The sequence below is a fragment of the Aquarana catesbeiana genome, linkage group LG08, assembly GCF_042186555.1.
Source record: "Aquarana catesbeiana isolate 2022-GZ linkage group LG08, ASM4218655v1, whole genome shotgun sequence".
Lineage (NCBI taxonomy): Eukaryota > Metazoa > Chordata > Amphibia > Anura > Ranidae > Aquarana > Aquarana catesbeiana.
In genome coordinates this window covers 250,422,284-250,439,705 of record NC_133331.1, presented here as the reverse complement: position 1 = coordinate 250,439,705, position 17,422 = coordinate 250,422,284, and the positions used below count along the sequence as shown (strand labels likewise).

At 41.3% G+C, this 17,422-nt stretch overlaps 1 protein-coding gene across 1 annotated transcript in view; it reads right to left on the bottom strand.

The window, feature by feature from the left end:
• Window positions 1–16,426: 16,426 nt before the first annotated feature.
• P2RX3 (purinergic receptor P2X 3) overlaps window positions 16,427–17,422 on the bottom strand; it is a 451,883-nt gene continuing 450,887 nt past the window's right edge. Inside the window, exon 12 of the mRNA XM_073596991.1 lies at window positions 16,427–16,543. Coding sequence (XP_073453092.1) covers window positions 16,427–16,543 — 117 coding nt within the window. The remainder of the gene's footprint in view (window positions 16,544–17,422) is intronic.

The following is a 17,422-nucleotide window of genomic DNA, read 5'->3' as shown; positions in this document are numbered from 1 at the left end:
AGATAGGCCTCAGGCTCTGGCCTAGCAGCCCAGGGCAGCACAACACATGTTCACCCAGACAGCCATCCAGGTGGCACAGAACCCAGATCACCTGACCTCACCCAAATAAATAGGCTCTCCCAGCAGGCCAAGGCACCTAAGAAAATCCATGCCCATTGGCTGAGACACCCCATTCATTCCTAATCTGTCCTTGCAATTCCCTTGTCTTATCTAATGCCACCAGATACCCGGCCACCTAGTGACAGAAGAGAGAAGTGCAGCAATTCCAGAATTAGGGCAAAATCAATTGACCTCCTATCAATTGGCCAAAGCAACTATCACTTGGCAAATAAATTTACTAGCAACCCTGCCTAAATATCAGGGTGCTACATCTTTGTTTCTGCACACAGAATATTGTCAGACAACTCACACTTTGTCCGAGCCAATTTTAAAGAAGAACTTCAATTAAATAGTCAGGGACTACTTAGCGACCAGCAACTGTTAGGCTGCCTTCACACTGGGGCGCTTTACAAGCGCATAGCGCCTGTAAAGAGCTTCTCCTTTCACTCCAGTGTGAAAGCCCAAGGGCTTTGCACAGATGTGAACTACATCCATAGGAAACCAAGTTAAATGTAGTGTGTTTCTGCAAAACTCAAAACGCAATAAAATGCATAGGTGTGAAGCAGGCTTTATACAGCAAGTTCAAAGCTGTAAAATAAAAATAGAAAATGTTACATATGAGTGCAGTAATTTACACACATATACACAAGAATACACAAGCGTATATGTGTAAATTGCAACATTGGCAGCTAGAAGAGGATAAATATTTTATATTTATATTTATATTTTATGCTTTAATACAGGTACTTTATGCGCCTGTATGCTGGTTTACGCAAGGTCTTTACAGAACATAACTTATGCTTTTTACTCAGGATCTTTCTGCCTGCAAGAACCTGTGTATGAACATCAGGAAATGAATACTTAAAATGTTACATCCGTGTGCAAGAAGCCTTAATATTGTACCCATCCTGCAGCTCATTACTCTGACTATAGTGTTCCCTATAGGCTTCCTTATTTCACCTGGATCTCACCTTATCTCACCAGAAAGTCTTTGTATGATTAATGGGAATGGCTGCACTCACCGAGCAGGCGTAACTGTGAGATGCTGATATGGATATCAGCATCTCGCAGTAATGCCTGCTCGGTGATTGCAGCCATTCCCATTAATCTTACAGACTTACTTTTAAAATTGCAAAATGTCTAATACGAATACACTACAGAGCACTAGTCACACCTTTCTTTTATTGGGGGGAGATAACCCACTTAGAGCCAACGCACGAGAGACTTTGAATACTAAAATGGACAATGATGCAGGCTCGGTGAGGCTACTCTTCCAGAGTCTTGAAAAGAGCATGACTAAAGAGATTTGAGCATACTTGGACTCTAGCTTTCGCTCTGAGTACCTATCCATGGAAAGGATACAGAGGGGATTGAGGGTAAAAAAGTTCCCTACCTTCAAGTTGTTCTATGAGTCTTTGAAAAAGCAATGGACGGATACTCTATCAACATGCTTCTTTGCTCTGATTCATACTATTATAACATCCAAGAAAAAGGCAATGGAAACCTTACAACAGTAAATCTCGGAGCTACAGCAAACCCTTAAACCTCTACAAGGTACAACAGAGTTTGCAGACCTTGATAAACGTTTAAATTAAAAATTAAAAATTGTTTGGAAAAATAGATAATCACAGGCAAAAAAGAAAATGTTGCGAGATAAAACTGATTATGACACTAACAATGTGTATTTTTGGAAACGGAGGCATCACTGGAGTAGTGCCTCTCAATCTGTCAGTGGCTTCAAGAAACATGAAGCAGAGATATTGGATGATACTCTGGTCGTCTCCGACTTGGATGAATCACCTGCACGAATAGCCATCAGCGGACCAGAAGTTAGGGCGACTCCATTGGCTCCAGCAAAAAAACAGATCCAGAGGTGCAAACACCACGAGAGGGGTCAGAACAGGAATACAGGAGGACACGCGGGGGTGCAGAAGGAGGGGATGCCGAGGAGCAGAAATGATATCCATCCCGTCAGCAACCACGCTAGTTATAAATTAATTTTCCAATGTATTGAATTTGTCTAATAGGGCTCTCACAGACAGTGAGATTTCTCTAAAGCAGCGGTTCTCAACTCCTGTCCTCAGGAGTGGACCCATTAATGGGCCAGATTTTAAGTATTACCTTGGGGAGATGCAGACTTAGAATACTGCAAACAATGATCAGCAAAAAATATCACCTGTGATGTATTTCAGTTCTCTTGCAAACCTGGCCTGTCAGTGGGTCCTGAGGACAGGAGTTGAGAATCACTGCTCTAAAGGGCTTAATTTATGCCCACTGAGACACTTTAATTTGTTTGATACTATTTTGGATGTGAACAGGTTTGTTAGAAATGTAACTTTTAAAAAACATTATTTTTCAGCAAGTGAAGTAGGGACCTCAGAGCTGTATTTATCTGTTTTCACCGACACAGTGCCTGATTCAGAGGATTTTCCATTTAGGGAACACTGTGCCATTAGAGATTTAGAAGCTCTAGCATTGGCCAGCGATCCCCCGAATGTGCCTGGGAGAGGTGCGATGGTACTGTCAGATTGGTCCTGTTTAGACAGATCAATCTTCATTCCTAACTCTGACAAGGGGGACCTTATAGTGGTTATGAATGTGGATGCATATATGGACAAAGCTATCCATCAATTGACGGATGACCGGACCTATATTAAACTCAGAGGGGACCCAACGAAAAAATACAAACAAAATACAAAAGTAGGTATTTTCAACCAGAGAGAGGCGAATGCATTGATATCAGGATAAATGGATGGTGGACAGAGTCCTAACTATTGCTAAATGTAGGGATAGGAGAAATCGTCTCAAGAAAAATGGAAACTGAATAGATTTACTGCAGAATTGATTAACCCTATCCACTCCATTTAGTGCTGAGTTCAATGAGATGAGGAAAAACACTCGCCTGTCTTATATTCAGATGAGGCCTGCACTAACATTTTACAGGAAGGTATTAATATATTCTCACGTAGGGCCCCCCACACTGGGTTGCTTCCTATCTCCTAGATTCAGAGGAATTACCGAATCTGTGACATGGTTACACTTTTAAGGGAACTACTGTATAAATGTGGTGCAACAGGATGCTCATGCTGTGGTCAAATTTTTGGGAGCAGCAAGTTCTGCTTCACAGAAAATCAGAAAATTTGATATCTGCTCTTTTTAGAATTATAACACCAGCTACGTAATACAGTATATTTGATTACTTGTGGTTAATGATATATTCAATATGTAGATAGAACCACAAGGCGACTCCATGATCCTTTTCATGAGCACATATACAATGTAGAGAAAAATCAAACAAATGTAAGGAAACATTTCAATATGTGCCATGATGGTGATAAATCAGCCATGCATGTGCAAGTGATTAATAAAATTAAGGTGCCAAAGAGGGGAGGGGGGTGATTCTCTCCGGTTGTTATGCCGGGGAGAGGTGTTCTGGATTTTCTATCTCCATGTTAGCCACTTTTATGAATAATTTTTGAGACACATCTCTCTGGCATCGACTGGGAAGCCTCATCCATCCCTTTAACATAGGAGGCCATATTGGCATCTGTGTAGCTGATTTGGGACCATCCGGGTCCATACACAATGGTTTGAAAACAGGTTTAGGTGGTCAGCAATCAGTATATATAAGTACATAATATTGTTATTTTTACTTGTGGGATTCAATGATTGCGGTTTCCCTGTAACCTAATGTTTTTACAATCTTTTACATTCTTTATAGTTTGATATATTTATTGTCATTTTCTTTGCTTCATTTTATTTTTGTTTTTGTCTTTTCTCTCTTGTCCCTCTAAAAAAGGACAGCGCTAGCTATGATGAAGCCACTGAGCATTTGTCTGTTTTATGTGAGACAGTAATTTGCTAGGAGGCAAAGCATATTGGAAACTAACAGCTCTCTGTGCACATCACCACCAACTTACCACAGTTTAGATTTTGTATAATAATGCAATGAATTACTTATTCTTACAGATTATCATAGACCTTCTCCGATTGATAACTGTCATCTGTGACTTTTTACTATCTCCAGGTCAGGTGTAAATTCTGAAACAAGTTAAATGCATGTTCACTAGGGATGAGCCGAACACCCCCCTGTTCGGTTCGCACCAGAACATGCGAACAGGAAAAAAGTTCGTTCGAACACGCGAACACCGTTAAAGTCTATGGGACACGAACATGAATAATCAAAAGTGCTAATTTTAAAGGCTAATATGCAAGTTATTGTCATAAAAAGTGTTTGGGGACCTGGGTCCTGCCCCAGGGGACATGGATCAATGCAAAAAAAAGTTTTAAAAACGGCCGTTTTTTCAGGAGCACTGATTTTAATAATGCTTAAAGTCAAACAATAAAAGTGTAATATCCCTTTAAATTTCGTACCTGGGGGGTGTCTATAGTATGCCTGTAAAGGGGCGCATGTTTCCTGTGTTTAGAACAGTCTGACAGCAAAATGACATTTTGAAGGAAAAAACTCATTTAAAACTACCCGCGGCTATTGCATTGCCGACAATACACATAGAAGTTCATTGATAAAAACGGCATGGGAATTCCCCAAATGGGAACCCCGAACCAAAAATAAAAAAAAAAAATGATGTGGGAGTCCCCCTAAATTCCATACCAGGCCCTTCAGGTCTGGTATGGATATTAAGGGGAACCCCGGCCAAAATTTTTAAAAAAAAATGACGTGGGGTTCCCCCTAAATTCCATACCAGACCCTTCAGGTCTGGTATGGATTTTAAGGGGAACCCCGCGCCACAAAAAAAAAAAAAAAAACGGCGTGGGGTCCCCCCAAAAATCCATACCAGACCCTTATCCGAGCACGCAACCTGGCAGGCCGCAGGAAAAGAGGGGGGGACGAGAGTGCGGCCCCCCCCTCCTGAACCGTACCAGGCCACATGCCCTCAACATTGGGAGGGGGCTTTGGGGTAGCCCCCCAAAACACCTTGTCCCCATGTTGATGAGGACAAGGGCCTCATCCCCACAACCCTGGCCGGTGGTTGTGGGGGTCTGCGGGCGGGGGGCTTATCGGAATCTGGAAGCCCCCTTTAACAAGGGGACCCCCAGATCCCGGCCCCCCCTGTGTGAAATGGTAAGGGGGTACAAAAGTACTCCTACCATTTCACTAAAAAACTGTCAAAAATGTTAAAAATGACAAGAGACAGTTTTTGACAATTCCTTTATTTAAATACTTCTTCTTTCTTCTATCTTCCTTCATCTTCTGGTTCTTCTGGTTCTTCTGGCTCTTCTGGTTCTTCCTCCGGCGTTCTCGTCCAGCATCTCCTCCGCGGCGTCTTCTATCTTCTTCTCCTCGGGCCGCTCCGCACCCATGGCATGGGGGGAGGCTCCCGCTCTTCTCTTCTTCTTCATTTTCTTCTCTTCTTCTCTTCTTCATTTTCTTCTCCGGGCCGCTCCGCATCCATGCATTTTTAACATTTTTGACAGTTTTTTAGTGAAATGGTAGGAGTACTTTTGTACCCCCTTACCATTTCACACGGGGGGGGGGGGCGGGATCTGGGGGTCCCCTTGTTAAAGGGGGCTTCCAGATTCCGATAAGCCCCCCGCCCGCAGACCCCCACAACCACCGGCCAGGGTTGTGGGGATGAGGCCCTTGTCCTCATCAACATGGGGACAAGGTGTTTTGGGGGGCTACCCCAAAGCACCCTCCCAATGTTGAGGGCATGTGGCCTGGTACGGTTCAGGAGGGGGGGGGGGCCGCACTCTCGTCCCCCCCTCTTTTCCTGCGGCCTGCCAGGTTGCGTGCTCGGATAAGGGTCTGGTATGGATTTTTGGGGGGACCCCACGCCGGTTTTTTTTTTTTTTTTGGCGCGGGGTTCCCCTTAAAATCCATACCAGACCTGAAGGGCCTGGTATGGAATTTAGGGTGACTCCCACGTCATTTTTTTTTTTTAATTTTGGTTCGGGGTTCCCCTTTGGGGAATTCCCATGCCGTTTTTATCAATGAACTTCTATTTGTATTGTCGGCAATGCAATAGCCGCGGGTAGTTTTAAATGAGTTTTTTTCCTTCAAAATGTCATTTTGCTGTCAGACTGTTCTAAACACAGGAAACATGCGCCCCTTTACAGGCATACTATAGACACCCCCCAGGTACGAAATTTAAAGGGATATTACACTTTTATTGTTGGACTTTAAGCATTATTAAAATCACTGCTCCTGAAAAAACGGCCGTTTTTAAAACTTTTTTTTGCATTGATACATGTCCCCTGGGGCAGGACCTGGGTCCCCAAACACTTTTTATGACAATAACTTGCATATTAGCCTTTAAAATTAGCACTTTTGATTTCTCCCATAGACTTTTAAAGGGTGTTCCGCGGCATTCGAATTTACCGTGAACACCCCAAATTGTTCGCTGTTCGGCGAACTTGCGAACAGCCAATGTTCGAGTCGAACATGAGTTCGACTCGAACTCGAAGCTCATCCCTAATGTTCACCGTCTAGGAAAGAGAAAGGCGCCTCTAACTGCAGTGGTTAAAAGATTTATTACAGGCATTTTGGAGCATGCACAGCTCCTTCATCAGATCAGATCTGACAAAGGAGCTGTGCATGGTCCGAAACTCGTTACCGCCCACCACCTTCACCTGATGTTACATTGGTTGCGTGCGTTCCAACTTGGTTCCAGAACCCGGGCCGCCTCATGGCATCTTCAGCTCCTCGCCAATCCATGTCAACCAGGGACTCTGACAGCTGCAGGATGGCTCTCTCTCTCTCCCCCAGACAGATGGGGATTACAGTGATCCACATGAGGACAAATCATTATATGCCTATGACCTCTTATGCCCTGTACACACGATCGGACATTGTTCAGGCATTCCGACAACAAAATCCATGGATTTTTTCCGACGGATGTTGGCTCAAACTTGTCTTGCATACACACAGTCGCACAAAGTTGTCAGAAAATCCGATAGTTCTGAATGTGGTGACGTAAAACATGTACGTCAGGACTATAAACGGGGCAGTAGCCAATAGCTTTCATCTCTTAATTTTTTTTGAGCATGCGCGGCACTTTGTGTGTCGGATTTGTGTACACACGATCAGAATTTAACCGATTGGATTTTGTTGTCGGAAAATGTTATAGCCTGCTCTCAAACTTTGTGTGTCAGAAATTCCGGCGGAAAAAGTCAGACGGAGCCCACACACGACTGGAATTTCCGACAACACAATCCAATCGCACGTTTTACAGGGCATTACTATCTTGTAAGTGTTTTTAATACCATTGTTCCTGTAGTAAATCTTTTAACCATTGCACTTAGAGGCGCCTTTCTCTTTCCTTTACGACCCTCCAGAGATGCATCTTCTCTACAAATCTCTGCCTTCAGTGCCATCTCTCCACTGTTACAAAGGATTGGATATCCAGCCTCAGAAGAATATTTTCAAAATCTTTTCAGAGTAGCTAGAGCTATCCATTCCATTGAGAGATTCACCAGAACAAAAACACAACAGGATTTTAGTGAATAGTTTGTTTTTATTGATGCATGGTGTTACACAAGTGGAACAAAAACATTATTTAAAGGAGGCTGGTGAGACCGGGATACCATGGTCTAAGGAGTTTACAGACCATATGAATAATGGCTGAACTCAATTCACAGGCTTTTTAGGAAGCAGCCACAAGGGGGCTACACTTTTGTTTTAACCAGGAATGTTGGGATTAAGAAAAAAAGCACAAATTCAGCATTTATATACAAGCTAACACTACCTACTTTAGAGCAGGTCAGTAAAATCACCAACTTTACAAATAGTGTTTACTACCTATCTTGCTCTTGATGTATTATTATCAAATGTCACTCTTTGTGAGCAAAAGTTTCTTGATAGACTCAAACAGCTCTCTCCCTAGCTATAAAAGAAAAACGTTTTAGCTGCAATACTTGCATTCAGTCTGGTGCTCATTACTCTTCTCCACAACTAGATGTCTCCGATTCACTAGGTTGAATGACAGCCCCAGGGGGTGTGTCATCAATGGCAGCCTGGGTTTATTGCACTACATAGCACCTGATACCGGGTGGGGGGACCTATAATATCATCAGTCCACCCCAAAGAAGTAGGGGTTATCCTACTTGTAGCTGAGCCATTACGAGTGCCAAATAAACATCTTAGGTGTCCAAAGTATTTTATTATTTCTACAAGTGACAACAGGAAATCAAAAGGCAGTCAGTTTTTTTAGAGGCCAAAAATCTCCCTTCATCAGGACTTGAACAATGTATCAGGGTTGATTTACTAAAACTGGAGAGTGTAACATCTGATGCAGCTGTGCAAGGTAGCCATTCGGCTTCTAACTTTAGTTTGTTCAATTCAGCTTTGATAAAAAACCTGGAAACTGACTGTTTTCTGTGCAGAGCTGCACCACATTTTGCACTCTCCACTTTTAGTAAATCAACCCCAATGTGTCTGGTAGATGCAAATCTATGACTGGAGATATGTCAGTTAATGATCGTGCCAGTATCAGTGTTACAAAAATATAAACATTGATTTTGGCACAATCAATCACTCTCTTACCACAACACTCTGGATCAACTGTGGGTATAGGATTGTGTAAATGGAGGTTTTCTGTTTATTTATTTTTTTTCTACCAGTTAAACTAGACCGGGTTATGACTTTTTTCAACCTGAATAACTATGTAACATGCCTTAATGTGCACATTAAAAAAATGCTGCATTAATGCAGAGTACCAGCATTAACTTTCTTTTTTTTAAGCTTTCCTCTATGTAAGTAAAACTTTTATAAAAAAAAAAAAAGGGAAACAAGAGTTTGGCTTTAACCACTTCAGCCCCAGAAGGATTTTCCCCCTTCCTGTACCCAAACAAAATTTATGTCCTTTTTCCCCACAAATAGAGCTTTCTTTTGGTGGTGTTTGATCACCTCAGCGGTTTTTATTTTTTTGCGCTATAAACAAAAAAAGACTGACAATTTTGAAAAAAACACAATATTTTGTACTTTTTGCTATAATAAATATCCCAAAAAAATAAATAATTTTCCTTAGTTTAGGCCGATATATATTCTTCTATATATTTTTGGTAAATAAAATCCAAATAAGCGTATATTGATTGGTTTGCGCAAAAGTAATAGCGTCTACAAAATAGGGGATAGATTTATGTAATTTTTATTATTAATTTTTTTTTTTACTAGTAATGGCGGCGATCTGTGATTTTTATCAGGACTACCACATTGCGGCAGACAGATCAGACATTTTTATACAGCAATCAGAGCTAAAAATAGCCACTGATTTACTGTATAAATGTCACTGGCAAGTAAGGATGAGCTTCGAGTTCGAGTCGAACTCATGTTCGACTCGAACATGGGCTGTTCGCAAGTTTGCCGAACAGCGAACAATTTGGGGTGTTCACGGCAAATTCAAATGCCGCGGAACACCCTTTAAAAGTCTATGGGAGAAATCAAAAGTGATAATTTTAAAGGCTTATGTGCATGGTATTGTCATAAAAAGTGTTTGGGGACCTGGGGTCCTGCCCCAGGGGACATGTATCAATGCAAAAAAAGTTTTAAAAACGGCCGTTTTTTCGGGAGCAGTGATTTTAATAATGCTTAAAGTGAAACAATAAAAGTGTAATATCCCTTTAAATTTCGTACCTGGGGGGTGTCTATAGTATGCCTGTAAATGGGCGCATGTTTCCCGTGTTTAGAACAGTCTGACAGCAAAATGACCTTTCAAAGGAAAAAAAGTCATTTAAAACTACTCGCGGCTATTAATGCATTGCCGGTCTGACAATATACATTGTTTGTATACAAGTTCCTTAATAAAAACGGCATGGGAATTCCCCACAGGGGAACCCCGAACCAAAATTTAAAAAAAAAGCCATGGATGCAGAGCGGCCCGAGGAGAAGAAGGGAAGAAGACGCCGCGGAGGAGATGCTGGACGAGAACACCGGAGGAAGAACTAGAAGTACCAGAAGAACCAGAAGAAGAAGAAGATGAAGGAAGATAGAAGAAAGAAGAAAGAAGAAGCATTTAAATAAAGGAATTGTCAAAAACTGTCAATTGTCATTTTTAAAATTTTTGACAGTTTTTTAGTGAAATGGTAGGGGTACAAGTACCCCCTTACCATTTCACACAGGGGGGAGGGCCGGGATCTGGGTGTCCCCTTGTTAAAGGGGGCTTCCAGATTCCGATAAGCCCCCAGCCCGCAGACCCCCACAACCACCGGCCAGGGTTGTGAGGATGAGGCACTTGTCCTCATCAACATGGGGACAAGGTGTTTTGGGAGGCTACCCCAAAGCACCCTCCCAATGTTGAGGGCATGTGGTCTGGTACGGTTCAGGGGGGGCACTCTCTTGTCCCCCCTCTTTTCCTGTGGCCTGGCAGGTTGTGTGCTCGGATAAGGGTCTGGTATGGATTTTTGGGGGACCCCACGCCGTTTTTTTTTTAAATTTTGGCGCGGGGTTCCCCTTAATATCCATACCAGACCTGAAGGGCCTGGTATGGAATTTAGGGGGACCCCCTACGTCTTTTTTTTTTTTAATTTTGGTTCGGGGGTTCCCCTGTGGGGAATTCCCATGCCGTTTTTATCAATGAACTTCTATGTGTATTGTCGGACTGGCAATGCATTAATAGCCGCGAGTAGTTTTAAATGACTTTTTTTCCTTTGAAATGTCATTTTGCTGTCAGACTGTTCTAAACACGGGAAACATGCGCCCCTTTACAGGCATACTATAGACACCCCCCAGGTACGAAATTTAAAGGGATATTACACTTTTATTGTTTGACTTTAAGCATTATTAAAATCACTGCTCCCGAAAAAACAGCCGTTTTTAAAACTTTTTTTGCATTGGGGCAGGACCCGGGTCCCCAAACACTTTTTATGACAATAACTTGCATATAAGCCTTTAAAATTAGAACTTTTGATTATTCATGTTGGTGTCCCATAGACTCAAACGGTGTTCGCGTGTTCGAACAAATTTTTTGCCTGTTCGCATGTTCTGGTGCGAACTGAACAGGGGGGTGTTCGGCTCATCCCTACTGGTAAGGAAGGGGTTAACACTAGGGGGCGATCAAGGGGTTAAATGTGTTCCCTAGGTGTGTTCTAACTGTAGGGGGAATAGGACTGACTAGGGGAGGAGACCGATCTTGTTCATACTTAGTATGTACATACGATTTGTCTCCTCTCCCCTGAGAGAACCGGGATTTGTATGTTTACTAGGGGTGCAACGGAACAAAAAATCACGGTTCGGATCATACCTCGGACCAGAGATCATGGATCGGATCATTTTCGGATCAGCAAAAAAAAAAAAAGACAAGACAAATAAACATAACCCCAACTGTAATATCCACAATCTCCCCCACTGTAATATCCACAATCTCCCCCACTGCTGTAATATCCACAGACTCCCCACTGTATACATACCTTACAGAATAGAAGCCGGCCAGATCAGATCCACGTGTTGAGGGGTTGAGTTGAGGGGTGATGACGTCAGCGTGCAGCTCACCGCCACTGTATTGTCATATTCCTCCCCATCATAGAATGCTCTGGAAGTGACGTTGTGGCCAGAAATTTCGCACTGTGCATCGCAGTTTGCTACGGAAGTGACGTTCTGACGCCTCCATCTTGCTACACCCCACACTTGTCCACAGTAAGGATACACTAAAAAGGGGGAAAGCGGATATGTTGTTACACCCACCGGAATTTTGCAGTTTACACGTATTTATAACAGTAAAGTGAGTTTATATAGTGAAATACAGTACTTACAACTCCCTCTGACTACTTAGATCTTCAATTTTAAAAGCAGCGGCAACCCTGCTCATCTCACAGGTTTGCTAATCTGACAGAAGTTCGCTGCTTTTAAAATTCAACATCTAAGCAGTGTGACGGAGTTCAAAGTCCTGTATTTCACTATATAAACTGACTTTACTTTTATAAATACATGTAAAATGCAAAACTCCGGTGGGTGTAACAACAATTCCGCTTTCCCCCTTCTTAGTGTATCCTTACTGTGGACGAGTGTGGGGTGTAGCAAGATGGCGGGGATGGAACGTCACTTCCGGAGCATTCTATGATGGGGAGCAGAATATGACAATACACCGCCGGGTGTACCAAGATAGCCGCCGCTCCGGAGGTAGGCCGAAGCCACGGCCTTTCCTAAGGCCGAGGCAGCGGAGCGCTCCGCGGATCGCGTGTGTGCTGTTCCGAACAGGTTGAACCGTTCGGATCACAGATCGGTGACGATCCGTTGCACCCCTAATGTTTACACACACAAATCCCGATTCTCGCCTTGTCACAAACGATCGCGGGTGACTGGCGGTCATCGCTCCCATCGGGCACGCGCATCGGCTTTGGGAACATAAGGCATGCACGGCTCCAGCGGTGTGCGTGCGCCTCCAACAGCGTGCGTGCGCCTGCTGTGACATCTTAAAGGAGCTACGTACAGCTACAGCGATTTGCGTAGCCGTGCCAACTTGCCTGGTGGTCAGTGTGCAGAGGTGAAGCAACTCAACACAGGACTCAGAAGATCACGGCTATCACTGTAGCGCTGACTACTTAAATATAGTAGAAAACACCTGTAATTCCCCAAGGTGGTGATCGGTGGGTGAACTGGCTTTTAGTGTCCTCCAAGCACCAGAGTAAACATGTAGATGAAAGAGAGCTGGCAGTTCGATTTTCCGCAATTAATGAGTTTATTAATCCAGGTGTCGTACAAAAGAATACAGGGCTTATGCATTTTGGCGTGTAGCCTTAATCATAGCCATTTAAACTCATTCATTGCAGAAGATCGTGCTGCTGGCTTTATTTCATCTACATTTAGCGCTGACTACTACATTGCCCTTCCCAAGCGGCCCCTCAAATGTAAGATATGCATACTTACATTGGTCCAAGATTAACCAATTGTAAGTTGCAAAAAAGATCATGCCTGCAATTCAGCTTTAGGATCGGTATTCAAAACTTCCAGACTGGAGCCTATGAGGTCTGCAAGAAAGCTGCTGGGGATGCTTGATAAACGTCATGCTCTTTTCTGTTGGAAAACAAATGACCTATTATAACAAAGCCTAAAGGAAAACTATCAATAGGTATTCTGAAATAAAGTTCTAATATATAATATGTTTAATATTTATTTATATTTACTTCCTTTTACAATGTGTAAAAATCGATAACATTGGCATATATGAAGTCCTCCATCAGAAAAGAGGTGATTGATTCTAAAGTTACTTTTGGTTATGCAGCATAACTGCCACATATGTACCCTCTATTGGCCTGGACATCCTTAAAAAGATGACAGTGAGTTTAAAAAGTAGGTTTAACTGCACAGCTGAAGAGTATGCATTTTTTCATCTTACTATGCACAGAATATAACTGGATATTTAACATCTATCAGTAATAACACCAGCGATTGTTGATCCAGGGAATATCTGATTGCTGTTGGGGAGCAGGAAGAATTTTTTTCCTAATGGAGCAAATTGGACCGTGATTTGTAAGTTTTCTTTTGCCTTCTTCAGAATCCCCAGTGGGCATAGGGTTCTGTGTATGGAGGTTTACTATTTATTTATAGGTTTTTTTTCCCCTTGGTTAAACTCAATAGACTTTTATTTTTCAACCTGAATAACAATGTTGTTATGTTGTTGTGGGAACCTGCAAAGGACCATGATCATCTGAGCACCGAGAGAATTTGTTGCACACCTATACATACAGTATGTGGACAAAACTAGGAGGCTACATGGTAAGGCTAGCCCTCCCTATTTTCACGGCAGTTTGCAAATCCTCCAGGACAATCATTTTCTTCACAAAATATAACATTTAGTAAATAAAATAGCACATATCCATTTTTTAACAGAACATATATTTATTGCTTATATTATCTACATGTCAACTTTATTTCAGGGCGTATGTGTTGGAAATTGTCTTTTAACTCAATGTTAAGGCCTGTTCTTTTTCTGAAGAAATAGGAGTGAAACTGCCTCCAGAAACTAGCCAAATTTTTTTTTTATTGTTTAACTTCGTCCAAAAATAGCATGGAATTTAACTGCTGTCACCAGCAAAAAAATGCTTTAACTAGCTCAAATATGTTTAAGTGACGTGTCTGCTTTGTTCTTGTCGTATGTATTTTTTTATACATTCTAATATTTATCTACTGTATTTTTCACACACTATTTATCTACTCTATTTGTCACACTCAATACAGGCTTGCCCACAGTGTATGTAGAGTGCTATAGTGAATTGGTGGATGGCACCACCATGCAGTCATAGGAAAATAAGGATGTGTGCCTTGAAAAAAGAATCCTGCTAGGTCCCAAAACATTGGCCTTTGATGCCGGTTGCTTTATATGCATATTTATATATATTATATATATTTGTTGCTATATATATGTCTGTCCAAGCTGCGAAGGCTGTAATGTATACTTGTGTCCACTGGAACGGGGGGGGGGGGGGGGCTGCTGCACACAGGTTTTTTTACCAACATGCACAGAATGCATGAAGTTAAAAAATTGAGCCTTTAAACAAAGTGGTTTTACAGATAAAAGTCATTGGACCTAAAAGATATTTCAAGTGGTTGTTCTGGTAAAACAGAGCAAGACAGGTAGTGAATACAAAAAAGCAAGACTGATTATTTTTTTTTTCATTACAATATTAAACTTTTAGTTTGCTGGTCCTTCTAGGTCTACCATTAAACAAAAGCCCTCTGACCCTTATATTGTTTCCTGTGTCCTACAATGGGTTCCCCACCCAGAGTCACTGCTGCCACTACCTCAAGTGTACCTCTTGTGTAAACTGCAACAAAGAACTGGATTTGTGAGAGGCAAATGTACCAATTTGCTGTAGTGTAGTCAATCAAAACTTTTAGCTCACACAGGTGAAGTCCTTTGCCACCTCACAATAAGCCAAAAGCAACATAAAGTGAGGTGGAGATCACTGGGACTCTGGAGAACCCTGCACTGGACATATTTTGCTTTGACAGGAGGGATCTTTTTTAAATGGCAGCCTCAAATTATCCTGCAGACCTAAAAGCTGTCTATAAACTGACAAAGACCTGAGGTATTTAATAATATTCATTATAATTGTTATTACTATAATTTTATAATGCAGAGGAAGTCTGTGGGACTAGATAAATATGATCAGATTTCACAATTACTTTGCTTATGCTGCTGAAAGAAGAGCATTCGAGTCATTGGCACGCCATAGTGAGACCTGTTCACATTTTTTAATTAATCCAAGTACACTCCCCTCCCTGAGTATTGCAAATACTGAGCAACAGAAGACAAAGTTCTGTAGTGATTGTCCATCAGATTCTCTTATCTAAGCAAGTTCCTATTTACAGATATTTATTAATAATTTTAGGATACCTCTCTAGATCCATCACATCTAGAAAGCAACAAAACTTTAAATTGCATTCAGTAAATAAGTGTTAAATAAAAGGCTGAAGAAAGCTAAATGATACAATTTTACCTTTTATAAATAGACCCCTCTGTATATATATCTGTGGTAAAATAGTTTGCTTCCTCCCACTGTTTGCCAGGAACATTGTCAGGTCACATTAGCCTACCTATCTAAACAGGAGTTTTAATCCCCCAGTTTGTTAAATTAACAATTTTAGTTTTGTAATGGTTTTATTAAGATTTTAAATAAAAGGTGCAATACATAAGCAAAAAATAAACTATTTTATTTAAATTCTGCTTGAGAACGGACTGCTTATTTTATTTATTTGAAAGCCCATGTTATCTATAAGTGCTGACTGGCACTGCATAGACATGCCAACAGAGAGCTATTTAATTGGATGTATTCAATAACCAAAAGTAACAACATATGGATCTCAAGGGCCATAATGAGTAGGCCATCCTTTGCTTTCAGCCTAAATCCTTTAGGAACTGCTATCACGCAAGAACTGAATGGTGTATAGTGAAATTCTGTACCATATTTCAGAACAAAATCTTCCAGGTTTTCTAGAACTTTTCATAAAGGATCAAATAGGTATGAATCTGGTGATTGGGGAGGTCATAAATAGCATAAATTGCTTCATATTCAATGTCCACAAATAACGAACTATCATTCTGCTGTATTTTTTACAATAAGAACATTTCTGGGCACTATACCCATGTCTCTCCTGACTCAGCACATTTATAAGGCATACTATGAGGTGTCTGTGAGATTGGAAGGCTCTGAAGTGACAAGGACAAATAAATGTGAAATTTTAAATTACGATGGTAGATCGGTAGTTTATAAAGGCAGCTCGACTGCAAAGTGATAAAGCAAGACAATGAAGCTTAGGATAGTCTAGCTAATATCAGATGCCAGATATATGAAGCAGAAGTGTAGAATGTTATAGTCAACTATATACATAATGTAGTTCAGGATAAGAACAGCAAAGGAGAGAGACAAAATTCTATAATCCTATGGAGAAGGCCCCAGAGTCTGTAGACCTCTTTTCATCTCCTCGGCCGGCTAGTGTCTGGTCACTTTTGAAAATGTGGCTGCCAAAAGCTGGGGTGGAATCAGAAATCTAAAAGAAAAAGACAATAGAACATGTAAATAACTGAACAGTTGTACAAATATTGGCATGATCTACTGTAAATAGTTGAAGGTTGGTTGTTAAACTCAGTGGGGATTTGCGAATTATGCTTATTATTGCATTATAATATCAGAAAATAATTCTTGCACTTACAATGAGCAACCAAGTTGGAATCAGACAAAAACTTTGCAATCCAGACAACCAGGGCAGCAACTAGTTAATTATCAACATAATCATAATCGGTAGCAAAAACCTGAGGCAGCTTGTTTGTCAAAACTGAAATGGCATCAGCTGGGGTGGTCGGGTGGAAACACCACAAATCACCAATTTGCTTGGGCAGGCAAACCAATCCACTTTTCTTATACTGGTCTGTTAGACCACTTATCAGTTTGCTTTAAATGTAATTTGAAAAAACTAAAGTCAAGTGTTCTGGTTTTCTGGCTTATCATATTCTAGTGACCCCTACAAAATTCAAACTATTTGCTATAACTGCAGATACAACCTTGTGGACAATCAGTCAAAAAATGGGGGAATGGGGATCTTTGGACAGCAATAAAAAAGTCAGAGATCCTTACCCACCCAATTAAAAATAGGATTTTTAACTTACCGCAAAATCCTTTTCTTGGAGTACATTCTAAACCCATAAAGAAAAAATTTTAGATTTCTTTCTCATACATCACAGGACACAGAGCAGCCATATACATTACTACCTGGGTTATGCGCCACCTATAGGTGAATGGACACAGGTAGAATAACCAAAAACAGGAAGTGATCCCCTATATAACCTCTCACATACAGGAAGTATTCCAGTATTTTTACGAGTGTCTAAAATGGTGGATGGTCATTTGTTGAGCTCTTTGTGAGTTTTCA